We start from the raw sequence: 26742 nt of genomic DNA, 5'->3' as shown, positions 1-26742 counted from the left end.
GGCGTTACATTTTATTAACGTAATTTAACATACCAGGTTAGGTGGTGCACACATTTAATCCCAGAACTTGGGAGGCTGAAGCAGGCTGATCTCTGGGTCAGGCAGGACTACAGTAAGAGCCAATATTCCAAAATAATTATTTTAAAACCTTCTTTTAAAAGGAAGCATTTAGTTAACAGAAAACCTTGTTTGCTCAGTGTTTTAAGAACCCACATTGCTTTTCCACAGGCCTGAGTTTAGTTCCAAGCATCTTCCGTGGGTGGCCTGTAACTCCAGTTTCGTGGAGCCGATGCCTTCTCCTGGCTCTGTGAGCACTGTACTCAGTATGCATAGATACAGATGCACATGACTGACTAGAAATGGAACTGTTAAGATTTAATGGTGTTGAAACTTCTATTGACAAACCCACTTTACTCTCATATGCAGATGTGAATCCAAGTTCAGTGGGTAAAACGCTTGCTTTACAACCATGAGGACCTTAGTTTGATCCCAGTAACTCATGTAGAAAGCCTGGGCATGATGCAGAGCTGGGGAGGCAGAACAGTCCAGCCCAACTGGCACTATGCCAGCTTTCAGGGAAAGGTGGGGACATATGTGGGCATGCCCACACTCCTGCACATGTGGCAGCACTCGGTCATGCATACATGAACCAAAGGCAGACAAACAGCCTTTCGGCATTTCAACACAGTTAATGGGGTACTAAATAGCTCTTAAGCTTAGGAATTTGTTCATATTAAGTTACAATTCATTTTATCTTAAATATTTTGTATTTTTAGTTTATTTGCACTTGTGCACATATATGCATGTGTGGCCTTTATGTGTACATTTGTGGGGACAATTTTGAGGATTCAGTTCACTCCTTCCATATGTTGATTCTGGGGGTCAAATTTGGGTCATCAGGCTTGGTGACCAGCACCTTCACCTTCTTGGCCGTCTTCTCAGTCTATATTGTTCACTTTGAACTAGTATTGGCAAAGTAAGTGATTAAAAGAAAATGATAATAAAGAGAAAAATTTCGAATCAGTAAATGTGTATGGTAGAGGTCACTTTTTTAGGCTGAAGAAATGGCTCATTGGTTAAGGATACTTTCTTGATTCCTAGCATCCACGAGGATTCACATCATCTGTAACTCCAGTTTTAGGGGATCCATTGTCCTCTTTGGGCCTCTGTAGGCACCAAGCATGCACATGATGCATAAACATACATGCGGGCAAAAACACTCAGACATAAAGTCACCTTTTTTGTACCAAATCCCCATTGTATGAATGGATTGCTAGTGTTATATTGTATTTCTCAGGCCATGATAGAATCTAGCTATCTTGTCTGAAGGAAGCATCCTTGGCCAGTGGTAGTGGTGCAGCCAGGGGAAGCTTGAGCTACGAGTGTCTGCTTGCCCAGCTGGGTTTTCAGTAAGCTAAAGTGGAGAGGAAAATAGATAGCAGTGGCATACAGGGAGTAAATAGCCTTCGGAGTGCAAGCCTTTAAACTTGGCATTCCAGAAGCCGAGGCAGGAAGATTGCCGAGAGTGAAGGTCTTCCTTAGCTGTGTTGTGAGTCCAGGTCAGCCTGGGCTACAGAAAGGGACCTGTGGTTGATAACACTTGCAGCTCTTGTGGAGGTCCCAGCATTTACATGGCTCAGGTTACTTAGCCACCATATGTGACTCTAGCTCCGGGCATCTGATAGCTTCTGGCTTCTGGAGGTACAAGGCACGCAGAGAGTGTATAGCCAACATGCTGACCAAACACCCATACAAAGAAATAAATCATAAAATAATAGTAATAATTAGTACATTTTTGGGGTTTGCATTACAGTTTATGGGACACTAAATTATTCTGAAGTTTAGGAATTTGTGAGGAATAACACTGTAGTAGTTATATTTTATTATTATATTTTGATAATTTTTGTTTAAATTTTATTTTTCTTGTTTTCAAGCAGAGTTAAGTTTTTGTGTGGAGGTCAGACTGGGTATGGAGGTGCCAGAGACTGAAGGAGTGGGATTGAAAGTTCTGGGCTTGTGTGAGCTGCAGAAGGGCTGGGGGCCAGCCCCAGCAGCTTAGCAAGGACTTGCAAAGTGCATAGCCGCTGGACGCTGGGCGCAGCTCCTGGTCCGCAAGAGAGCTGCGGAGTATTAAATCCGAAACTAGTTCCAGACCGTTCTTACCTTCTTCCTAGGCAAATGCTTTGCTATTAATTTCTTATTATTTCTAAACACTGAGGAACCTTACATGATATAGCTCGTTCTTTCTACCACTTACAGAGAGACATACCCCTTTCATCTGTACTTTACCAACGTAATTGGTACCAAATGGTAATTTAGATTCAGGATTAACCTTGTGTTCATGTTAATAGGTGTTGGAAATGTTTGCCAAGTCCTAAAGACTTCTCCTTTTCAGTGTCACTTGGATTTGGAAATATAGTCAGTCTCTCTCTCTCTCTCTCTCTCTCTCTCTCTCTCTCTCTCTCTCCCCCTCTCCCTCTCCCTCTCCCTCCCCCCCCCCCCCCCAAGTCGTCCTCCTCTCTTCATCATCTTTTCTTTAAACACAAGGCTCACTATGTAGCTCTGGCTGTTCTGCTGTCCTGAAATTCACTCTGTAGACCAGGCTGCCTGCCTCTGCCTCCCACGTAGGCCACTCACTATGTGTGGCCTTTTTCCTTCTTAAAGTGCATTTCTATGTTTTAGTAAACCATTTCTCCTCTCATTATATTTGGTCGAGAAACTTGTATGTGATTCTGGGCACACAGATGTGTGATGGGTGTATTAGCCGAACATTTACTAATAACTAAGAATTCCTGAAAACCAATCAACCCCCAAAATGAAGACCAGTGCTCCCCCCAGATCCCAAACCAAACCATACATTTACTTTAAAATAATTATTTGGTATGCTTATAATTTTACTACCATTAAAGATGAAAGCAATTTCCATACTAATGGGGTGGGTGTACTTTCTTACACAGAGTTAAGTCTTGGCAGAAGCATTCGAGGTGCAGGAGGTGGAGCTGATGCATCCTTATTTGACAGTCGTCAGTGCGGAGAATGCCGCTTTGCAGAAGTGTGGTACAAAGTGGCAGGAGTATATTTAGGACCATTTCATAAACTGTTGGGGATTCTGTCCTTAATCCCAGGCCAGAATTTGATTGAGCAATTCTTTATGAAATTGACAGGAGCAGGGCTGGACAGATGGTGCAGCTGTGAAGAGGGAATGCTGCTGTCCCGGAGTGCTGGGCTTCCATTCCCAGCACCCATCAGGCAGCTACTGACCACCAACTCCAGCTCAGCGCCCCAGGGGTTCTGATTTGCTCAGCCACTGAGGGCACCTGCACCCAGCTTCCTCATACCCACACAGACACACATGGTTAGAAATAAACCAAAGCCAAACAAAAGAAACTCAAGAACTCAGATAGCAAAATTTAAACAGGGAGTGCCTTAGTTAGGATTTCTATTGCTATGGAGAGCCACTGTGGCCACGGCAACTTTTACAGAGGGAAGTGTTCAACCGGGGCTGGCTTCCAGGTCATGGCAAGACGCATGGAGGCACACAGGCAGACATGGCGCTGGAGAAGGAGTTCTACTTTGGGCAGCAGGAAGATAAAGAGACACCAGGCCTAGCTTGCTCAAGCATTTGAAACCTCAAAGCTCACCCCCAGGGACTTTCTTCCCCCCACAATGCCAGACCTCCTAAGATGTCACTCCAGGTATTTAGACCTGTATGTCTATGGGGGCCATTCCTGTACAAACCACCCACCGGAGACAGCTGACGGAGCTGATGTTACTGGAAGCATTTCTTTACCCATTGTGTGCCTCTGAGAGAAAACTCTGTGTGCACAGTAGGAACTGAGCTGAAGTGGTGTAGGCAGTGTTGGGCAGGGTGTGATGGTGTGTACTCATGCCGTGTTAGTCAGAACCAAGGCTGTGGTGAAGTCATGAGATACAGTATGGTTAGAGTTTCTGAAAGACCTTGGGTTCTTATAACATTTATTTAAAATGAATTTTTGAAGACTGCCTGTTTAGAGACCCTTTACTGTTGACAATTTTTTCCCTCCCCTACATGAGGTCATGTCCCACAGTAAGAAGCTATCTTATCTGACTATCCCTCACCTTCACCCTATTGTCTGAAACCTTGGAGTCCTCAGTAGAGTGGGCATTTCACCACCACCAGCAGCAGCAGCTTCCTAAGGGTTCTTTACTGGGGCCATCTGTTCTGCCATGGTCACTTGGTTCAAGCTTGGCCTATAGTTGTCATCAGTTGTGGGTCTTCCTTGGCTTTTCCCCAGCTCCTAGCCTCTCTCCCTGTGGCTCACACTCTGCAGTCCTGGAGAAGAGAGAGGCTTCTTCACACACGAGGAGTTGAGCGTTTGGGCTTGCTCCTCCTGCTCTGCATTTGGTAGCTCTTCTGTCTGCTTTGGCTGAGAATTGTTCTTGAGACCATGGGAGTCTCTGTACTTTGCCTTCTTGCTCATGTGACGACTTTCTTCATGGAAGCTGGAGGGTCTGGTCTTGTAGCATGCCACGGTGGAGTGGGGCCTTTTGTGAGGCCCTTCTCATTACTGCTTTTAGGTATTCAGAGAGAGTTTTCCATCTAGTGTTTCACAGGTTTTTTAGAGAGGAGGAGTTTTTACTTCCACAGTGGAGCCCAAGGCACAGAGGGCAAGCACTCTGCAGTGAGCTGCAGCCTTGGGTCTGTGCTCTCAGCAGGGAGCTGTAGCCCAGCTTTAGGAGTCTGTGTTTACCTTTTAACTTCCTCGGTTCCTCTTCCAATTTCATTCCCACCCTTCCCTACCTGCCCACTTTTTATTTTGTCAACTTTGTGCATGTGAGTTACTGAACTTTATCTTCCATGTATTTCACTGAGTTTTCTTTTGATTCTTTCTTTGAGCATTCTGTTCCTTTTCAGTTTTAATTGGCTACACTGATCTGTAAGGTGTTTTTAGATTTATTTTGTATGTAAGAGTGTTTTGTCTGTGTATGCAATATGTGTCTTTTGGGTGCCTGCAGAATTTAGAAGAGGGTATCAGATCCCCTGGAACTGGAGTTAGTGATGGTTAGTTATCAGCCACTCTACTGATGCTGGGAACTGAACCTTGGTCCTCTGCAAGAGCAGCCAGAACTCTTAACCACTCAGCCATCTCTCGTTTTTCTGAGAGAATCAGTGATGGATGTTCTAGATGTTTTTTTCCTCACAGTTTAGGTTTTTCCTCTAACCTTTGTTTTAGCGTTGTGTCTGGACCTGGTTCTTCTCGGCTCATTAGTAGCCCTTGATCATAGAGGTGCTGACGGCAGAGTTGCCGATAGTTTCCAGTGTATGAGTGTTGTCTGTTACTGTGCCTGCACACATGGGGGCAGGCTGGTTTTGTTTTTGTTTTTGTTTTTGTTTTTGTTTTTGTTTTTGTTTGAGTTAGTATCTTGGGATCTTTCTCTGTAGCATGTAAGATTCCAGACTACTTTGGGGTCTCTTCTAGGCTGTCTAGTAGCTGTCTGGTACTTCAGGGTTGACTGGGAAGGTGGCTCCTGGCTGTCACTCATCCAAGTGTACTTAGAGGTTTACTTTCATTCTGATTGCCGTGCCCTCCGTAGCACAGCCTCTGTCTTTGGAGAAGTTTATTCTGTTCTTTCCTGGGATGCAGTAGGAGAATGTCTGAATCTCTCAGGCCCTGTCAGCAGACTTCACCCTGTTTTCTTTTTTTTTTTTTTCCGGAGCTGAGGATCGAACCCAGGGCCTTGCGCTTGCTAGGCAAGCGCTCTACCACTGAGCTAAGTCCCCAACCCCTTCACCCTGTTTTCTTACTGTGCCTCTCTCCTTCTCACGCCTTGCAGAGGTGCTGGTGTGCCCAGCTCCTAAGGCTGAAGGGCACTTTTGCCAGTGGCTTGCATTCCACCTTTTCTGTGTCTGGGGTTGGTTACTCAGAGCCCCATCTCTCCTGAGCATCAGCTTCATGGTTTTTGAAACTCAGATACTCTTTCTTGTCTGGCCTGCTGTTGTATCTATAGTTACAGGGAGAGAATGCTGCTTAGTGTGCTTTAAAGAGAGCAGAAGTGTGTGTGTGTGTGTGTGTGTGTGTGTGTGTGTGTGTGTGTGTTCACTCTGCCACTCGTACCTGAAGCCAATTTGTTACATTGTAACACACGCTTTCCATTATATGCAACATTTGTGTTTCTTTCCTGGCTTTGATCTGTGAGGTGATTTAATGTGTTTACTGTATTTTCCTAATCTGCTAGAATACTAATTCTGTCACAGTAGGGAGAGGGCAAAGGCACACTTGTGATTTTCTAGGGCACTTGTGCTGGCAGTGAGAGATGCCTGTCGCCTGCCTCCCATGGCCTTGCGCATGCTAGGCAAATGCTGGACCACTCAGTTCCTTCCTTCGCTTCAGCCCAGTAGGTTTCTTAAATCAGAGTATCTTCTGGAAATTTTGTCACTGATGGTTCTGAGATATCTGATAAGGGTTTGTGTCATTTACAAGTTGCCTTTGCCAGTGAGATGTAACTAGTTTGGGGCAGGAGATGAGCTCATTTGTTGTATGTAGGTCAGCATAGCACTTTGTAACTCCTAGAGCTGAGGCACCCTGGGGTAGAGTAGGCTTCCTGAAATCATGGAGGCACATTGTGGAGAGAGCAAGCTCATGACCTGTATTTCTTATCTCCTGCAGTGTTCAATCTGGGGTGGTAAACCCCAGTTTGTTCTTGCCAAGAACACAGGTGTAGTTTTTATTCTGTTTTAGGACCACTGAATCTAGTTTTAACTCTGGGGCCATGTTGCAAATATATGATGTAAACATCTAGTGTGAAAAGCAAGCGCTCTTTGAGTACATTGTACCTAAGAAGTAAGACTAAGGATCAATACAGAGCCTCTAAACCCCATGGAGGGCGCTAGGAAGGCATTGCTCTGGGGTCTGTTGGAGTCTGGAGTTTAGCATCCTTGGGAGCTGACAGCAGTAGCCTTCTCTTCCTTCATGTCGGCTGTCCCACCCCCTCAGCTCCTCTTTCAGAAAACCTTCATGGCCACTGTTGAACACCCTTTCTCCATCTCCTCTTGCTGTTAGAGAAGGGAGTTTCTTTTTAAAAATTACCCTCCGAGAAGTACACCGTCCTCCAGTGGTTGTGTGCCGACGCCTGTGGCAGTAAGTACGTAACGTAAGGTCCTTGAGATGGTGTGACCGCCCGCTCTTATGAATTGTTTGTATTGCCCCAGGAAGTCTGGAAAAGCCATGACCATTCTTAGATCAGAGAGCATGGCCATGAGCTGTAGTCATTGCTAAATTGAGCCCATGGTGCTTTCTTTGTCTGATTTTCTAATCCTCCAGGGCTAATTTTTAACATTAGCCCCATGAAGGAGCATGGCAGAGTGGAAAGAATTTGTTTCAAATTCAGTGTGATTTCAATGTAGCAATGTCTGGGACCTGTTGTTTGCCAGGTTTGTGGTTATGGATGTCTTTTTAACTGTTAAGAGCCTTAACTTCTTGAGCTATGTGGCTGGAAGGGCTGAGGCAGGTGGGAAGAACTCAGGTGCCCAGTGTACCCAGACCCTCAGGGTGCTATGCGCTGGAGCTGTCCCACAGGAGAGAGGGCCACCTTTGCTTCTTGAATATTAAAGTCTACCTTTTTGGTTTTGTATTTTTAGAACTTAGCATAAATATACATCTAGGATAATTTGAATATCAAAATGCTTAAAGGTTTGCTCCAAAAAAATTCTTCGAGAGTAAGGGATTGAACCTGTGGCCACACATGCTCAGTGAGCATTCTGCCCCTGCACTATTCCCAGGCCTCTGCTTAGCAGGTTTGGGCCTCAGGCAACCTGTCTGTCCAAAGCTGTCTGTCCAGAGCTATCTGTCCAGAGATGTCTCTCCAGAGCTGCACTGTGCCACTAGGTTCAGTGCTGATTCAAGACTTTGAAAAGAAAAATTTGAGTTTTAGAGTTAGGCATTTGTCAGAAATGGGGGAAACAGGGCAGCGTGATGGCTCTGCAGGTAAAAGGGCTGCTGAACCGAGTTCAACCCCTCGTACCCATGTGGTAGAGAGAGCTGGCTCGCACATACGGCTCTCCGACTTCCCTGACACAGTACACAGTGAGTGAGAGGTTTGAAAGGCAGATAGGGGCTGGAGCTGTCTCAGTCATCAGCCCCGCTGACTTCAGAGGACCCAGCCTGCTTAGCCTCATTTCTGTCTGAGGTTTCTTCCAAGGCCTTTCTGCTTCAGTGCTCTGGGGCTGAGAGGAGGCAGAGCACCGCCAGGGCTCAGTGAGCAGAGCTGGGTGCTCCATGCTTCTGGGAGAACAGCATCCATGATAGGACAGGTGTTGCTCTTACTAGACACGGAGCCAGGATTGAAAGCACCCCTCCCTGAGTGTTGACTTTATCATGGTCATCTGTTAGGTGTCAAGGCTTACTTATCAAGGTAGACTTTTATAAAACTTAATTTTAGCTTTAGAGCAAGGGAGCTGAATGTTTTGAAGTTTCCCAGTTCCTTTGACTGACTCATTATGGAGCCTATGGCAGGCAGTGCGGTGTGGCGCTTATAGTTCACTGTGGCAGGGTCAGCTCTGTAAAGAGTACAGCAAGTGACAGTGGCTTCCCTCTGCCACCAAGAGCAGGCAGAGGCACAGGAACTTAGTGCAAAAGCCTGGCAGAGAACTGTCTGGAATCAGCCAGATTCCTGCTGAACTGCGAGGGTCTACAGGTGAAAGTGCTCTAGTGAGTGTCCTTAGCTTTCCTGGGCACAGACTCAGCCAGTGTGCAAGTCTCTAGTGTGCCCTACTTTTCTAGCACTTGAAACATGGTCACTGTCATCATTGTGATTGATTGGTACTGTGTATTTGGTGACTACTTTCTCTCCTCTCCTCTCCTGCCCAGGGTTCTTAGAACCATCTTCTTGCTTAAATGAGTGTTCTCCATATGTTCTCTAATTTTATCTCCTCGGACATTTAGAAATTAATGTTAGGCTTTCTGATTAAAGCACAGAGATATTACTTATATTAGAAGAAACGTGGGGGCTTGAACAGAAAACTAGACAAGGGTGTGGGTGTGCCAGTGAGAAGAGGGAGCCGCCATGGACAGTGTCACTTCCTCGGGCTGTGAGAGCTCTGAGAGCTCACAAGCTGTCCTTGTGTCAGGATTGCTTTTCTGCCTTGCCTCAGATCCCCAGGCCTTATATAAATGGGGTATTTGCATGTACCTAAGATTCTCTTTAAGTTACACTTGCCTGATGCAATGTAAATGCTGTGTGAATATTGGGGATCCCATGTTGCTTAAGGAAAGTATGCCAGGCATGGTGTCTCACACCTTTAGTCCCAGTACTTAGGAGGCAAGTGGGTCTTGTTTAATTGGAGACCAACTTAGCTTACATAGTGAGTTCAAAGCCAGCTAGGGCTACATAGTGAGACTCTTGTCTTTATTACACACACCTACACATACATGTGCGCCTTGTGTCAGCTGTTTAAGCACCTGGAGTTAGTCTGAGTTGGGTTGGGACGGTTACTTTTCTGTCCTGTGCTGCTCCTGTTTCAAAGAAAGAATTTGTCCATAAAGCTGATGGGTTTTGTGGGAGAGGAAATGCAGGGATGGGGACACATGGGCTGTTTGATACAGGACTGTGGGTCAGCTTTGCTCTGGTCCAGTACATGGGTCCAGTGTGTAGCCGCTAAGTAAGGAGCCCCACACTCTTGTGTTGAAGTGTCTTTGATGTTCTGTTCAGTTCATCAGACCCAAGCGTCAGGAAATCTGAGAGTAGAAGTGTGTGGAATGCACAGCAGTACACACAGCCTCTACTTGCTTGTTCAAAGTTGCATGTTTTAAGATGTGTTTAAAAAACCAAAGACCTGACCACAGCAGAGGCTTGCTTAGAGGCAAGGCTCTGTGCTGCATGCTAAGTGACTTGCCTCAGCTTTGCTAGCAGTTACTTCCTGAGCAGCCTTTCAGCATGCTGTGCTGCCCTGGTGAGAACTCCCACCTCCTGAACTGGCTGCTAAGGTGGGAGAGGGAGGTGAGAGTGTGGGACTCCCTCAGAATGTCTTCTGCAAGCGGAGAACCCCTTGTTCCAAGTCCTCGGGACCGTATGTTTCAGATTGTAGATTTTCAGATTCAGACTGTTGACATACATTTTACTGGCTTGCCATCCCTAATGTGAAATGAATCTCAAGGCTTCCTTAGAAATAGTTTCAGTGTCAGGATTTTGTGTTAGGAACAATCAACTTGGACTTTGGTTGTTGTTGAGGCCACCCCTCTACATAGCCCTAGATGTCCTGAGACTTGGTTTACAGAGTAGGCTGGCCTCGGACTCACAGGAGATACACTGTTCCTGCCTCTGAGTGCTGGGATTAAAGACCACGGGCCCTCACGGCTCAATAGTTATTTTAAAAATCTTGTTTCATTTATTTATAAAAATATTTAAAAGTTTTTTTAATATATATGAGAGTTTTGCCTGCATGTATGTGTGTTCACCAGGTGTGTCCTATGCTCATAGCTATGAAGAAGAGGGCACTGGCTTTTCTGGGACCAGAGTTAAGAAGGGCTGGGAGCCACTGCATGGTGCTTGCTGGAAATCCACCCGTGCTTGGTGCTCTTAACTGCTGGGTAGTGAATCTTTCCAGCCCCTTAATTGGTTTTAAAATAAGTATAATTTGTGAATTGAATAGGAAGTAATAATTGAGATAGTATTTAAAAATATGGGTGCCTGATAGATGGTCAGGAGAATAAACATGTTTCAACAGCACACAATGATCACCAGCTTGTTTTATCCTGGTATTTAATATGATTGGTTTGTTCCAACACCCTTGTCCCCAAACTTAGAAGGGCTGATGTGTGTCTTTGTTTGAGAGACCTTGTGGTGTGAAGTTGAATATACATGCCTGTTTTATCAGCTCTCCCTCTCTGTGGGAACTTGCTTTCAGTGGTCTGTAAGTGAAAAGAACAAGCAAAACTATTGCAAATTTCTTGTCGTTTTCCAGGCTGAACTCACAGGAATCAAATGGCGTAGGTACAATTTTGGAGGGCACGGGGACTGTGGACCCATAATTTCAGCCCCAGCCCAAGATGATCCAATCCTGTTAAGTTTCATCCGCTGTCTGCAAGCCAACCTGCTCTGTGTATGGCGTCGTGACGTCAAGCCGGATTGCAAAGAGCTCTGGATATTCTGGTGGGGAGACGAACCCAACCTGGTGGGAGTAATACATCATGAACTGCAGGGTAAGGACTTCGTTTTTCCTTTAAAATTATTTGCATATATTTTTTTAACAATTGTACATTTTGGAATTCATATTTAAGAGTTGCTTAAAACAGAGATCCCAAGTATTCAGTAAACCGTATGTTTGTCAAAAGAGTATCCTCCTCCACCCCCTTCTGTCCCCACTTTCCCCTTTCCTTAAACTCTCTTGTTCTTCCTGAGTCATGCTGAAACTTAGAATCTTGTGAAATCACTTTAAGTCTATTTTATGATTATTTACAGACAGAGTCACCATATAGCCTTCAGCTTGAAGCACTCCTTCTGGCCCAGCCTTGTGCAAGCTGGAGTACAGGGGTTTACCACCCTGTCCCTCTGGCCTCTGAAGCATCACTGTTACAGTGCGGTGTTCCCAGTGTGCAGTATCTGGGTAGGGACAAGGCTCTGGCCCCGTCTTTAGGTTAACAGTGAGTTGTGAGTAACTAGTAAGACAGCTGTATGAATAGAAATTGTTTTTTCTCTTTGGACTTTGCCCACTCAACTCTTTGTTCACAAATTGAAAATACAGAAATCTAATCCACCCCTTACTGGACAAGTCTCAAATTGACCTCAGATGTTGTTTTGGGGAAAAAATAAGTTTTAATAAAGCATCTCAGTATTTCTCTTAGTGATTCCAGAAATACTGTTTTTAACTAACTAAATTTTGACTTCAGTGTGCATCTGACACCTGGAAACTTTGAATTAATGCAACATATTTGCTAGTCTGTTTTTATATTTACCATACATTTATAGTAGCAGAAAATAAATATTAGTAGTAGTTTCCCACTCCTCTAGCCAAGTTTCTTGTTCATATTCTACAGAATTCTCCAAGTCAGGAGCCGTTCTAGTGTTCATTCTAAGGTTTGACTGCAGGCCCTTCTGCGCTGCTGTGCTGCCCTAGGACTCGCTCACACCTTGCTTGGCTGCCCACATCTCTGTAGGGAGTGCTGCCCTTCTCGCCTGGCTTTATAGAACGTAAACTGCTCTAGTTAATTTGTGGTTGAAATGTTGCAGGCGTTGCTGAGATGTTTTGTTAGTTTATGGTCTTATTATTTATTACGGGAAGACATAAAACAAACTCCAGTGTATTCTTGTGGGTCTGTTTTAAAGGTTCTAAATTTGCCTAAAGGATTTCCTGCCAAATTCTTGAAACTTGTTGGCAGCCCTGTTTGTTTGTTTTTTTTCCCCCTTTCCTTCTGTTGGTGGTATCTCTTGCCACAGCAGCTAGGGGGCAGTACAGCACAGAGGACTGACGAGCTAACTTTGGGCTGGAGGTTCTTGCTGATGCGTTAGTGTTTGTTCACTGTCTAGGTGAGGTTGCTTCCTAGTGGGCTCATCAGCAGACTCTCAGAATTGGCATCCATCGCCAAACCTTGTGTAATTAGTAGGCGCTGTAGAGAAAAGTAGAGCTCTACACCACCTACGTTTTGGTTTTCCAGAGTCTCTAAGAGAGCTTCTAGATGGTAGGTGGTCCTTGTTATATTTGGGTTTGTTTGAATATAAAAATATTGCATTCTTTTAGGTTTTTTATGTGCAGATTTTTAAAGATTTTTCTTCTTTAGTTTTTAATCTTAAAAACTATTTAAATAGCACTGATTGATGGATTTCCTGTTGCTCTATTGTGGGAGGGCATGTGCACTGTGGCCTGGCTGTGGAGATCACAGGCCAGCTTTTGGGAGTTCTCTGTCTCCTTGCACCATGTGTTGTGAGGCGTAGGCAGGCTCCGGTACCTTTACCTGCTGTGCTGTCTCCCAGCTCTTCTCCGTTGTTTTTGGTTCTGTTTCTCCTTACTGATGTCTTAAGTTCATTTTGTCACAAGTCAGGAAACAAATGGCCTGTCCTGACAGCAGAGTGGGTGCTGTCCTTGGAGGCCAGCTTGTCACAGAGCTGAGATCGCCTCAATGTGGGCTGCTTCATGCCACAAAGAGTTAAGCAAAGACTGACTTATTTTTAAATGGTTTTTGTTTTGTTTTAAATCATAGAAACATTATTATTTTTTTAAATCAAGGTCTCACTTTGTAGGTCTGGCTGACCTGGAACTTGCTCTGTAGATCAAGCTGGCCTCAAACTCACAGGAATCTGCCTGCCTCTGTCCCCCAAGTGCAGGGGTTAATGGCGCGCACCACTTCCTGCAGACGCACCACATTTTAATTGGAATGACTATGCGAAAGAGGACAGAGGAGGCAGCGTGGGCAGCTGCTGTTTGAGCATAGGCATGGCCGACCAGTGTGCCGCTTACCTCCCCTTTGCCGACACTGTCAACTGACTGGTTGGTCCAGGGGAGTGGCATCTCGCTTATGCTCTTTCCTTTGGAGAACCGTGAAGTGCGTTGCGTGCTCTGCTGGGCAGCCATGCCATCCTCGAGTGGCTCCTCTTCTCGGCGTGCTGAGCATTGGGAAAGTGAGACCCAGTCACACAGATCGTCCACCTCTGCATGTAAAAGTGGCTGAAGAGTAAATTCTGTGGCTCCAGCATTAGGAAATATTTGAAATCTAATTAGAAAAGTGAGTGGCACAGTGACTGTAGAGTAGTCAGGAAAGGTGGGGAGTTCCTGTTGCTCACCATAGAATCTAGAGTGCAACACTTCCTTTCCCGCCTGTTTAAGAGTTATTTTATTTTGGGAATATAAATGTTAGCAGAGTCCTGCCAGCAGATGTGAGTGTTAGGTCCAGGGCAGGCAGCACTGATATGACATTAACAGGAGGGCTGAAGTACTGTTCATGTCTTTTGGTTCTGTTTTGCTTGCATCTTGCCATGGTGTATACTTTGTAGCTGGCAAAGCACAGTAAATACCAAGCTGCTGCCCAGGACACTGTGTCGGTCCCCCCCCCCCCCCCTCCGTGTTCACACGAGTGAGAGTGCTGCTGCCCAGGACACTGTGTCCCCCGCTTTGTTCACATGAGTGAGAGTGCTGCTGCCCAGGACACTGTGTTGGACCTATAGCTATGTACTTGGAATGCTTGAAGTATCTGGGTCCCTGTGAGGAAGGTGGTGAGACAAGGGAAGGTGCACACATCGTGAGGCTCTGAAGGCTTGGCTTCGGACGCCTGCACGGTTATTTAACAGCTGCGAGCCTTTGCTCAGTTTATTTAACCCATCATTGTCTTAACCCTCACTATAAATTGGATTATGAGGCTAAAGTTAATAAAGCCTGAGCTAGCTCACACAGCAGTCACTCTGCAACTGTAATGTAGTTGTCGGCCAGTGCTACTGCACTGATAACCGCGAGCTCGCAGATGAGAATTACATTTTGACATTTTTCACGCAACTGATTCTGCACGTAGTGCCCAATATTAATGCCTACTTCAAGATGAAATAATTATTTTCTGGTTTTAATGTTTGAGTGAGGAATGGCGAATAATAAAAATGTCTCCGTAGCAAAGGTGACATGCTCATAGGAAATTTATCTGTGTTTTTCATACATTTTCTGTGTGTGTATTTATGTGTGCACATGTGGGTGTGCATTTGCTATATGGACATGCAGTAGAGACTGGAGGAGAACTTTTGGGAGTCTCTCCTCCTACCATAGATTCTGGGTCTCAGATGCGGGTCTGCAGGCTCGCCTGGCAAGGGCCTGTGGAGCCCCTTGCTGGTCCCTTCCTTCTCTGCGTTTCACAGCGAGCACAGAATGTTGTATGGAGAGGACAGTAGCTTAAGCTTGCTGCACTGGGAGTGGAGTGGAGACTGCTGCCATGGTACAGCGGGGCCCGTGAGCACGTTGGGCTGTCTGAGGGCTTCTGTTTGTGTGTTCAGTTAGAGGATTATAGTCAACAGGTAGGAGAGGTGCACACTGTGCTGTGCACAGACTGAGTGTATGCGAGGGTAGACCAGGATGGCCTTAGCCTCACAGCCATTAAAGATGTGTCTCACCACCACAGCCGGCCTGACACACTGTTACCGCTCACGTTTCTATTTTCCTAATTTGTTCTGAATTAGTTTGCCAAAGCTATGAAGTAGTAATAGTTTTCATTGTATGATGACTGTATGAACATACATGCTTACTTAAGTATTTGACTTAGTGACTTACGCATCCTGAAGACATGTGACATCTACTAAGACTTGGATGAGTAACAGGTCTTATTGTGAAATTACGAAAAGATAGCCACTCAAATTCTTTCATACGAAGAGTAGAAAGGGATTCAGTGAACTAGAATTATTAAACTAAACATGCTTGAAATTGAGAGAGCAAGCTGAAGTTGAACTTTCTACTGTAAATAACATCAGTGTGTTACCGCAGGCAACTTACTGAACCATGTAATTGGTTTTTTTAAAAGAAAAATGGGACATTTATACCAAGATTGTAGTGAGATAGAATGTGAAGGGAGGCCCGTGTTCTGCTGATAGGAAAATTAAGCAATTGGCAAAATTATAAAGATTATTGCTTTAGCAGAAAGTCAAATAAAGTTTTGGTTTGGGCATATTATTGGGAAACAGACATCCTGGTTAATTTTTTTTTTTTTTTTTAAGAAAACATCATGGTCTAATTTTTTTTAACTGACATGAAAACTTTACAGTGAACAGAAGTAAAATCTTTTAAGAAATATTTCTTTCATTTTTAAATATGTGAATGCTTGTGTTTGTCTCTGTGTGACTTTGTGCATGTGAGTGGGCACCTGAGGAAGGAGCTCAGCCATTAGAGATGGAGTCATAGGTATCTGTGAGCCGCCTGACATGGGCTCAGGGAACTTCTGGCAAGAACAGGGCATTGAGAACTCTTTTTTTTCTGGGGAGCCGGCTCCCCAGCCTGTAAAGTCTCTTAATGAAGTAAGTGCCGGTTGTCTTTGGAGCAGATTGTATTTTCTGCATGAATGGCAGTAGTTTTGGTGAGGATTGTGCTGTGTGTGACAGGGTCACTGCATGGCATTTGTGAGTATTGCCATGTTTGGACATCTCTCTCGCCCACTGGTTTCTTTTTCTTTTAAAAGCTTGTCTTTACATAGTAAACTTTTAAGATTTAGTTGAGGTTGTTGTGCATTAAAAGGATAAAATTTCTTTTAATAAGTCTTGTTCAGGGAGGCTTGTATTTTCCATTCCTTGTTCAGGAATGGAAAATCAGAAGACTTCATAAATGTTGCTAGAGCTAAAGGCCTAATTCAAGAAACAATTACATATTTGAGTATTGGCTTTGAAAAGCTTTAGAGACATAGGTTTATGTAGAGAACTGGCCTTGGCTTTATTAACACTTTTTTATTTGTTGCCATAGTCAAATGACATTGTGTTCTCACTGTTCTTTTATATAGGAAAGGGCATGTGTCCCCGACATAGACTGGGGTTTCTGGAAGGAGCTTAGATTTTTGTGGGTGAGCAAGGCCTGCACACAGGGATCCCCTCATTTTTGTCACGGTCTGTCTTTGCATTAAATGTAGCTGACCTAGCTTCAAACCAAAGTGTAGAAGAAATTGTGCTTTTGTCACATCTCTAGTAGCCCTGGAGCTTAGCCTTGCAACACCCAGGTGGAATCACCCAGAACCTGGCAGGGTGCACAGTGGCAACAGCGCTGGAAGATTAACGAAGTGCTTTTGGGTCAGTAAAGACTCCGTATACATGCTGGGTGGCTGTTAGCACCCGCTAGTCTGGAGTGCTAGTCTGGAGTGCTAGCCTGGAGGGTCTGCCGACGTGCTAGGCTCTGCCTGTGGTGCTGGAGGAGGCCTCTCCGTTTCCAGTTACCCATCCGTTGTCATGCTGGAGAACACAGGCCTGTGGCAGAGGCTTGGATGAGGCAGCAGGCAGGGCTTAGGCTGCCTTGAGTTGCTCTGTGGTCTCTGAGCTGAAAGTAAGGGAGACTAACATGGCTTGTAGCTCTCCATGCTGAGTTTATTGTCAGGGATGGTTAGAGAGGTGTTTATGAGCACAGTTTCCATTTGATTTTGTTTTATGCTTCTGTAGCTGGAAATGAGGACCTAATCTACTCAGCCACGAGTATTATTAGCAGGTAAGGATTTTACAAGTGGTCTCAAGTATGGGGGCCATCAGGGACATACACATAGGCAGGACACCCCCCCCCCCCCCCCCCAGCCAAGCTTCCCTGCAGATGCAATCTCTGGCACTCCCTGTAGAGTCTGTTTCTGACTGAGCTGACCCCTAATGTGTCCTGAAGAGACTGCCCTGGACCCATTACAGCAGGTCAGTATTCAGTGGTTTTCTTTAGGCTTTCCCACAAGTTCTGGGCCACACCCTCCTACAAAGTCAGTGTTGCGAATGCGTTGTCTGTGTTTGGGTCTTGTTCTGACCATGGCAGTGAGTTCAGCCAACGAACATTATCCTTGAGGCCCATCTAGAACTAAAGGCCTTCTGCACTGTCCACATGACGGTGCAGCTGACCTATGCCATGACTGTAGTAGGACTGAGTGTGATGGCTGCCAGGGCCTGTGTGGCTGAACCCCTTCCACTCTTGAGGTGCTCACACAGTACGACTGGCCCGATTGAACAAGGGGTGAAGTAGATTCTGTGTGTACAGTGGGAAAGCAAAGATGAGAGCCCCAACTGTCTGTCAGTAGCCTCTTTCCTGTACACGCAGAACACCGCATTTTAAGAAGTTACTCTTATTTCTCAGTCTTCTGGACTTGGGGAGACAAGGTGCCTTTCTGAGCTAAAGATGAAAGGCTTTTGTTTGGCAGGCAGGCTTCCTGACAGAGCGGTGTCCTGGAGGGATGTGTCTGCAAGTGCCTGTCTGAGAAGTGAGGTGCCTCTCCATGCGGAGATGACTTTCTCTTTCACAGTTGATCTTGAACTTGTTGAAACGTGGGCTGTTTTGGTGTTGGCTATTCAGAAGGAAGTGTGCTGTTCACACAACAGAGATATGTTTAGCCTAAAGCAGACAAATTCAGATACTCTATGCTGAGTTTCAGGTACCACATGTATTTTTAGCTTGTTTTAGAGAGTAGCCTGGTGGATGTTTATAATGAAAAGCCTGCCTGCCTGCCTGCCTGCCTGCCTGCCTGCCTGCCTGCCTGCCTGCCTGCCTGCCTACCTGCCTGCAGTGGCATCCCTGGACAACAGGATGTCTGTGTGAGAAGGGCAAAGGTGTTTGATGGCGCTTAGGTGTCAGAAGCCATCTCCGCTGCATTGAATGACCTTGTCTGTCACACATTACAGATGTCAGTGCAGTAGGCAGCGACCTTTGTTACACAGACGTGATTGTCGAAGGTGGTTGTTCTACTCATCCCTGTTCTCTACTGGAAAACCTTGAACTCAGCCCAGTCTCCACCTTCCAAGTGCTGAGATGGCAGATGTGTCCCTCCACTCTTGTCCACCACAATGAATGACACGGGGTCCAGTGTTGAGAAAGGTGGTCTCACTGCATTGCTGGCTTTGGCTGTGGGAGGTGAGGTCCTGAACATTTTGTGTGGGAATCACAGGTAGGACACTGCTGTTTAAACAGTGTGTCTGAAGCCGCAGCCTGTCCTGAGCAGGAGCTGGCTGAACTTCTTACAGGCGTGGTGCGTGCAGAACTAGCAAGGCCGCTCGATCAGCAAGGATTGTGACTCCACGTTCATGCTGTGTGCCATAATGAATGTTTCTTTTTCATAAATTTCATTAGTAGAATCAATTTTATTTGTACTTATTGTACCTAATTTTACAGTAGCAGTAAACTAGGAAGAGATAATGGCCTTGAAACCAGATGGCGATCAGATATTTACAGTTGGTGTCTTGTATGCCAGGGATTTTGGTCAATCTTTCAGTAGAAAGTAGTTTTGCCTTTATTTTTTTTCCTGTCTTACTTTGAATGACTTACAGGGAACAGTCAAGTTCTGCTCTGTCTTTAGTTCTGGTGTTAATTAAATAATATGGGGTAGATTCAGGACACAGAGTAAATGCTGGTGGTTTTTGCTGTGGTGGGACTTGAATTAGCCCACTAGTGGGACTGTGTGAATTAGCCTCTAACTTTTTACCTTAGCACTGTCTTGGTTGAGATGCTTTCTTTAAAGAATAGAACACATACTTTCTGTGAACTTTGAAGACGTTTTAAGCTTCATTCATTCTGTGAGGGTATGCGTGTATATCTGTGTGCAGGTGTGCACATGTATCGATCAGAAGACACACTGTGGGACTCTGTTCTCTCTTTCTGGGCCGTGGGTTGGAACTCAGGCTGTCACCTTTGCCTGGTGATCCCCTGGCTGGTTTGTTTACACTTTAGCTTTCACCCGTGTTGATGGCGTCTTAAGATACATCAGAATCCATTTCTCCTTCTGTTGCTCAATCTTAGGGTCTTGCTCAGTACTCCAGCCTGAGACGTGGGGATCTAGAAGAGGCTGGCGTTGTCATAACAGTTTCTGAAGTCTGAGTACATGGTTATTTATTCACGCATTTTCAGCTGATCCTGTGCTCCTGCAGTAGGCGTTTATATGGTGGGTGCTGGGTGTCTCTAGACCCAGCCAAACCGAGCTGCTGTTTCGTCCAAGAAAGTGACCTCAGGTAGCGTGGCCGCTGTGCTCTTGGGCAGTCCCACTGAACTGCGGAGAGCGCTTTAGAATCCACGCTCTACGCATTCAAGCATGGTGGAAGCCAGTAATTCCATCATTTGTAGGAAGAGGCAGGGAGATTGTCATTACGTTTGAGTTCTAGGACAGCCAATGTTACATCTCAAGACTTGTTACAAACAACAAACCAGAACAAAGAAATTGGAAGCATTTTCTAGTTTTTTTTTTTTTTTTCTTTTTCTTTTTCCTCAGAATGTTTAACTCTTTAAAATTGGTGAGTTAAGCTTGAAACTGTCTTGTTTGCTTTTGAGACAGGGTCTCCCTGTGTAACCCCGGCTGTCCTGGAACTCACTGTATACACTAGTCTGGCCTTGAACTCAGAGAGGCTTTATTAAAAAAAAAGGAAAGATGGAAAAAGCTAAAGAAACAGTTTTACCTAAATCCCACGTGAGAGTGGCTGGCATGCCTTTCAGAATAGCTCTTCTTCCTTCCTGTGGATCAGACACCTTGAACTTCAGCAGATAGTCCACCTGGAGAGAGTCTCAGCCAGTCATGCCATTGCATATTGAGCGGGAACACCAGAGGTATTCTGAGGAACCCAGGAGAGCCTGTGAGAGGCCAGCCAGTGTTGACATCTGGCCCGAAGACTCACCTGCGACCCCGCCCTCCCCCCTTTTTAAAAAACTTTGCACAAAGGACAAAGATACCGTTGACTTGCCAAGTGGCTGGGATCCCGTGACTGTTCTGTCTTTAAGTCTGAGTGCCTGTTGTTTTTAGAAGGCAGAAGACTAACCTTGCCTGTGTTACAGTTAGGAGGCGTGGGTTATAGTTACCAATGTGCTAGGTACTGTAAGGAGAGTTTGAATTACACAGCTAGAGGAACGCTGCTAACTGCTAAGGAGACTGAACTGTCAGTTACCCTGTGTTACAGTTAGGAGGCGTGGGTTATAGTTACCAATGTGCTAGGTACTGTAAGGAGAGTTTGAATTACACAGCTAGAGGAACGCTGCTAACTGCTAAGGAGACTGAACTGTCAGTTACCTTTTATTCAGCATTTTGGCTTTTAAACAATAGTGCTTGAAAGACGGCTTGATCATGGGACACCTCTGGGATTACTGTAGCAAAGGTGCACAGGCCACCCGCTGGAGCTGAGGCTCTCAACCTCTGGGTCGTGGCCCCTTGCCTTCTCTTACTGGTTTGTTTTAACCTTTAAAGATGTATTTATTGTATGTGTATGAGTGTATGTAGCACTTTGATGATTTTTAAAATTAAAGGTGGCATGAAAATGTTGCTGGTACTTCTGTGGGGATGTTGATAGGTTTACATTAAAAGACGAATTCCTTGTAACTCACCAGTCAGGCAAGAGTGCACTCTGTAGGGAAACAGTTGATTATGCACATGGCAATAAAGTAGTGTAGGTCTCACCAGACATCCTTGCTGGCCACTGGGTAGATAGGCAGTTAGAAAGCAGGCATGGTCCCAGTGAGGACACGGCCATCTTTCCTGGCCTGCAGCTCTTGGGATGAAGTGATCCTGACCTGTCACTCACCTGTCTGTCACCCTGAATGTCTGTAGGAGAAGCAAGAAGAGGAAAAGCAGTTAGTAAAGACTGTAGAAACTGCTGGTGCCCAAAGTGGAGGAAAGTTTGGGTTATAGACATATTTCATTTAAATTGAGGATGGATGTATTTTATATCATATATATGATATATAATATCATATATCATATGTTATATAATATATGACTGCAAGTCCATCAGGTTTGGTTTATGTTTGAGAATATTTCCTCTGGCTTTACCTTTGAACTAGACATTCTGAAGGGCTGGTTTATAGTTTACTCTTTGCTTTCATAGTCTGGAGGAGAGGACACTTGTTGATAAGTGATTTGGTTTCATTAACTAGCTCTTGAATCTGTCATTGAGTTATTACTGCATGAGAAGGTCAGCCAAATGGCTCCGGAAAGCCATTTCATCCCCACCCCCTCCATGGGAGTAGATGGGTGAAGAAGGCCACAATATTTCACTTTAGTGGAGAGCCTTAAGGGCTGAAGTCTAAACTGAGAAGTTCATGAGGCCTTGGCGTGTGTAAGCAGTGTCTTCCAGCCCCAGATTGGCTTTAGATGCTGATATTGGAACTGTAATAGACAGTAGGTGAGTTTCTTCTTTTTATAATAAGTCTCTGATCGCTATAGCAACATCCCAGAAGATGGCGGTAGGAGCTAATGACAGTGTGTTGGGAGTTACCTGGTTGCTAAGAATGTGGTGGATCTTCAGCTTCAGAGAAAAACTGACAGTGTGTTGCAGCTCCCTGTGACCTTTCTCCTTTAGGCCCACACATAAGAACTATGTGTTCTTAGGAATTGCTTGAGATACCAGGGGGTGCGAAACCTAGTCTGATATAATTTGATTATTAGGACTGAACATACTTTTGTTTCCCTCATAAGAAGTTGAAGGTCTTTTTTTGGGGGGGAGGTGGGATGGGGTTATGTTCCATACAGATGACTTTGTACCTCTGTTCAGTTGTTTGGGCTTAAAATCAAATCCTTTTACTAGAAAGGGCCAGTTTATAAGTGCACTTGGGTGAGAAGACTGGAGGATCTACGTTTCTGATGCTCAGAACTCTTGGATTTCTCCCCCTCTTTGATTCAAACAAAGTAGCACTGCCATCATTTCTAAGATTAACTTATTTGTTACTATTGAAGGATTGCTTTGAGCCTCTGACCGGATACTTTGTACATACCGAGTTCTAGTGAGAGACTGGGCTTTGGTGCTCTGTGTACTTGGTTTTAAGACATTCGTAATTACTTCAGCACACACTGAGCTGCTCTCACGCTCCTAACCCTTGCAGCTCAGTCCCACTGTCCCAGGAATGCTCCCCAGCATAGCCAGCCACAACCGATTTTTAAGGTTTTTATTAAAAATATGTATGTGTGTTTTGTCTGCATATGTATCTGTTTGCTCTGTGTGCCTGGTGCCAGAAGAGGGTATTGGATCCCTTGGAACTGGAGTTAGAGATGGCTGTGAGCCGCCACGTGGGTGCTGGGTACTAAACTCTAGTCCTGTGCTAGAACATCAACTGCTCTTCCTGCTGAGCCATCTCTTCAACCAGGAGCAGATTCCAACTGAGTATAATGGAAGGTTAAAGTGTAAGGCAGGCAGTCACCGAGAAGGGACTATTTTACACTCATAGTGAACAAAATCATTTGGTACTTGGGACAAGTGGCTGCCATTGTTAAGTTAAACAAAGCTTGGAATGCTTTTAGATTTATTTGATGTATTCTTTAAGCATGTATATTAATCTTGTATTTCATTAGACTTACTTTGAACTCTAAGTTTGGCTGCTTTTAAGTATCAGTGAGGCTATTGTGGCCCATGTGTTGGCTTAGAAACCAGAGGGGCTGGTGTTTGTGGTGAACTTCAAGAGAGGCTCTTTATTGTAGTTCTAGTCGCAGACTCATGTTGCCCTGAGTGGACAGTCAGTATTGGCCCTCAAAGGGAAGGTTTGTCGCAGGGCTGTCTGCACCACTTGACTGTCCAGGGCGTTCTGACTTGATACTCTCTCTGTTCAATATGGTGGCCGCATGCCACATGTGGCTATTCAAGTGGATGTACATTATAATTAAATATATAGTTCAGACTCTGGTAAGTTCATATCTTCAGGTGTGATTCATTTCAGTTGCTCAGAGGCCACATGTGGCTGGTGACATCCTGTTGGACAGTATAAATGGAAACCTTTTCTATTGCTGTGACAGTTCTATTGGCATTATTGGTTTAGATTGGGCTCCTCCTCGGGAAGAGGCATTAGAGGTGTCCAGCAAGGTGTGCTGGGAAGGTGTCGTCTGCCCGGGGCTGTTGAAAGTGTCAGAGGTTTCTTCTCCTTCCTCTCTGAGATGGTGGTACATTTACTTATGATGGCAGAGAACTAATTTTGAGTGATTTCAAAGGCATGGATTGCTCAGAGGGTGGGCCATCCTGACAGCCTGCTGCCACATCCCAGTGCTGCACGGCTGCTGGCTGTGTTGGTAATCACTTCATTTTTCTTGAAAACACTACCGTGCATGTTTCTCTAAGCCAGGCAGGGTCTGTGGCTGTTTTTGGACAGTCAAGCTTACGTGCCAAGGAAACCGCAGCAGATGAGCGGGGCCAGGTTGTAGACCTCAGTGTTCTGGGTAGACATGGTGGCTCATTTTAATTGTCAGCAGGATGTGTCTCAGTGAGGGACTGTCGAGGTTGGCTGTGTGGGGGAGATGGTAAGGTAGCACAGGTAGGAAGTCCGCCAGCTTGGGTGGCGGCTATTCCTTGATGGAGGGAGGGGATCCTGGGTTGTGTAAGGATGGAGAAGACAGGCGGAGTAGCAGCCATTGTTCTAGATTCACCATCGCTCTGTTACTTAACCACAGGTTCCCGCTGCCTTGCCTGCTCTGCAGAGATAGATAGCCTGGGATTGGGAGTTAGTGATCTCCCTGTTCTTGAAGTTGCTTTTGCCAGGGTATTTCCTCACAACAGCAGGAGAGGAGACCAGGACAGCTCTGCTCTCATAGTTGTGTGTGATACAGTATCAACGGTTTTCCTGAACATCACCTAGGTCACTTCTGGAGTCAGTTTGTTTGGGGGTTTTATATTGGGCTAATGTTTTAAAGAGGATTTTAGGCCAGTGGTGTGTAATCGGCGACATAAGGCGTTTGTTCAGTGTTAATGCTCTCAGAGGTCTGGGGAGGTGCCATGGCAAATCCTCAGCTGTGCTCCTCAGGAGTGCCATGGCGCCACACCCAGTCCTTACGCTCTTTGAGTGTAGTGAGAGCGCTGTCCAGCTCGTGTCCGGGCCTGGACTGCTTTCACTGAGGGCTCTCCCTCCAAGGCAGGCCAGCAGCCCCACATGCTGCCCTGTGGCTGGGAACTTCATGCTTTGAGATGCACTCTGCTGAGTTGTTTCCACTTCAGCTGAGGGCGAGTACAGTCTGTGTGATTGGTTGCTCAGAACCTTGGAAAAAGTCAGGAGGAAGTGATTAACTTATTAGGAGTATTTTACTTCAAGAGAGAGCCTCGTTTTGTTTAAACTGGTGTAAATCCTATTAGAAGTGAAACCCTAGCTCAGAGGAGGCTCACTTGGAAATAGGACTTATGCCATTTGAAGCATCATCTGCAATACTGCCATTGTGTGTAACCTGGGGAAGAGTCATTTCAGGTTGTGTGAGCAGCTCTGAGCCCTGATAGCAATGTGACCTCTCACTTAGTGGTTGGCAGAGAGCAGTGAAGAGGCAGAGTGAGAAAAACAGTTAGGAAGGAAGGTCAGCGTGGTCGAGTGAGTGCACTGACTGAGCTGTGTAGCTTCTGTCAGTGCTGAGCAGTGTGGGATGCTGATGGCGACTGGACAGGCCCATATTAAAGGGCCAGGAGGCTGCCGATTCTTTAAAACCAATGAAACAATAAACCCCAGGCCAAACTTGAAACCATATATGATAACCTTCAGTTCCTTTTTTTCTTATAATGCAATAATTTGAAAAAGTCTCTTAATGTAACCATAGGTATCTCATTTAATTTAAAATAGAATTTTTTAAAAGCAGTTGCACCCGAGGCACATTGAATCGGTTTGTGGTCACCTAGAAAAGCAAGCTCTTGTATGTGCACTGATAAGGTTCCTACTATGCTGGCAATTTAAAACCATTAGGTTCAGAGCAGTTCTCAAGCCATTGAAAAGTCATCTGCAGGTCCATTTTAATTGACCAAGAAGTCCGTCCACTTGTGCCTTTACCAGGGATGCCCCTCTGTGTGTGGCTCTTGCTGTGGGAGCTTTAAGGTGTCCAGTTGTTACTGCATTTCCCGCCAGCTCACACGGAGCGTGTTTTGATGCGTTACTCTTCATCTACAGCCTTTGAGTTAGTATTCTTTTCTCTTACCTATGATTAGAGCAATTGAGCCTCGTTCCCGAGATGACAGGTGTCACATGAGTTTAAAGCTAGCTTTCCTCTGAGACTCGTCTGCCAGTTGTGTGCAGCCAGGGAATAACCATGTCTCCAGATGACTGGCTTCATGTTTAAATATTGTCGTGAGCTCATGGATCCAAGAGTGGCCGTGCCTGTTGGTTGCTGTTGCTACTAGAACAACCCGGTTTTCTTCTGCTAGAGAAGGACTTTTGATTCTGCCAACATGGTTCCTTAGTGGTTGGTGCCCTCCTTGATGAGCTCTTTGGTGTGATGGGATCTTTTAACTTTCTATGTTCCAGATCTAGAATCAGCCATTTTGCCAAGGATTTTGGGAGCCTCTAATTAGGGATTTAGGATCATGATCTGGGTGTGGGATGCCTGTTTGTGTGGTCATGGTAAAACTCACAGGCTTTTATTTTATGGCATCCTCTTGTGCTTGTGTCTTAGTTCATGCAAAAGAACTGGCTCTGCAGAAATTTCTACTTAATCTCACGGGTACAAGGCAGCACTGCCACCAGCACAAAGAACGGGTGGATGCACATGTCAGTAAGAGAATAAACTACACAGAGAAGTCTGTACGGATGGTAAAAATGGCAGCGGCTTCAGTTCAGTTTCAGTGTCAAGAAAGGCAGAAGGCAGACAGAAAGGAGAGCACAGTAATTTGGAGACTTCCCTCCTCCCCTCTGGTTTCTGATACAGGGTCTCATTGTGAAGACCTCAGTGTCCTAGAACTCACTCTGTAGATCAGGCTGGCCTCAAATTCACAGAAATCCACTTGCCTCTGACTCTCAAGTGTTGGCATTTAAGGTGTGTGTCAACTGCCTGGCTTGAAGACTTTTCTTCTTAAGAGTATATATTTAAAAATTAAATTTCTCCTAATGTCTTACTTCATATGTATGAGGGTTTTGCCTGCGTGTGTTCCTGTGTACTGTGTTCATGCCTGCTGCCTGCAGAAACCACAGAAGGACATCAGAGTTCCCTGTAACTCCAGTTACAGACTGTGCTGAGTCTCTATATGGGTTCTGGGGTCCAAATCTCTGTCCTTTGCAAGAGCAGCCAGTGCTCTCAACCTTTGAGTTAGCTCTCCAGCCCTGTTATGAATGTAGTGGCACACCCTTAACTTTAATACCCCGGAGGCAGAGACAGGCGGGTCTCTGTGAGTTAGAGGCCAGCCTGGGCTACATTTTGAGACTCTATTTAATATATATGA

At 45.3% G+C, this 26742-nt stretch overlaps 1 protein-coding gene across 8 annotated transcripts in view; it reads left to right on the top strand.

Moving 5' to 3' along the window:
- Med13l (mediator complex subunit 13L) overlaps positions 1 to 26742 on the top strand; it is a 196681-nt gene that overhangs the window by 27126 nt on the left and 142813 nt on the right. For all 8 annotated transcript variants that reach the window (NM_001419791.1, XM_087578968.1, XM_087578967.1 and 5 more), the window contains exon 2: positions 10940 to 11177. In NM_001419791.1, coding sequence (NP_001406720.1) covers positions 10940 to 11177 — 238 coding nt within the window. The remainder of the gene's footprint in view (positions 1 to 10939; positions 11178 to 26742) is intronic.

The sequence above is a fragment of the Rattus norvegicus genome, chromosome 12 (assembly GCF_021556685.1).
Source record: "Rattus norvegicus strain SHRSP/BbbUtx chromosome 12, alternate assembly SHRSP_T2T, whole genome shotgun sequence".
Lineage (NCBI taxonomy): Eukaryota > Metazoa > Chordata > Mammalia > Rodentia > Muridae > Rattus > Rattus norvegicus.
Note: the sequence above shows the minus strand (reverse complement) of the source record. Positions and strands in the feature narration are given on the sequence as shown.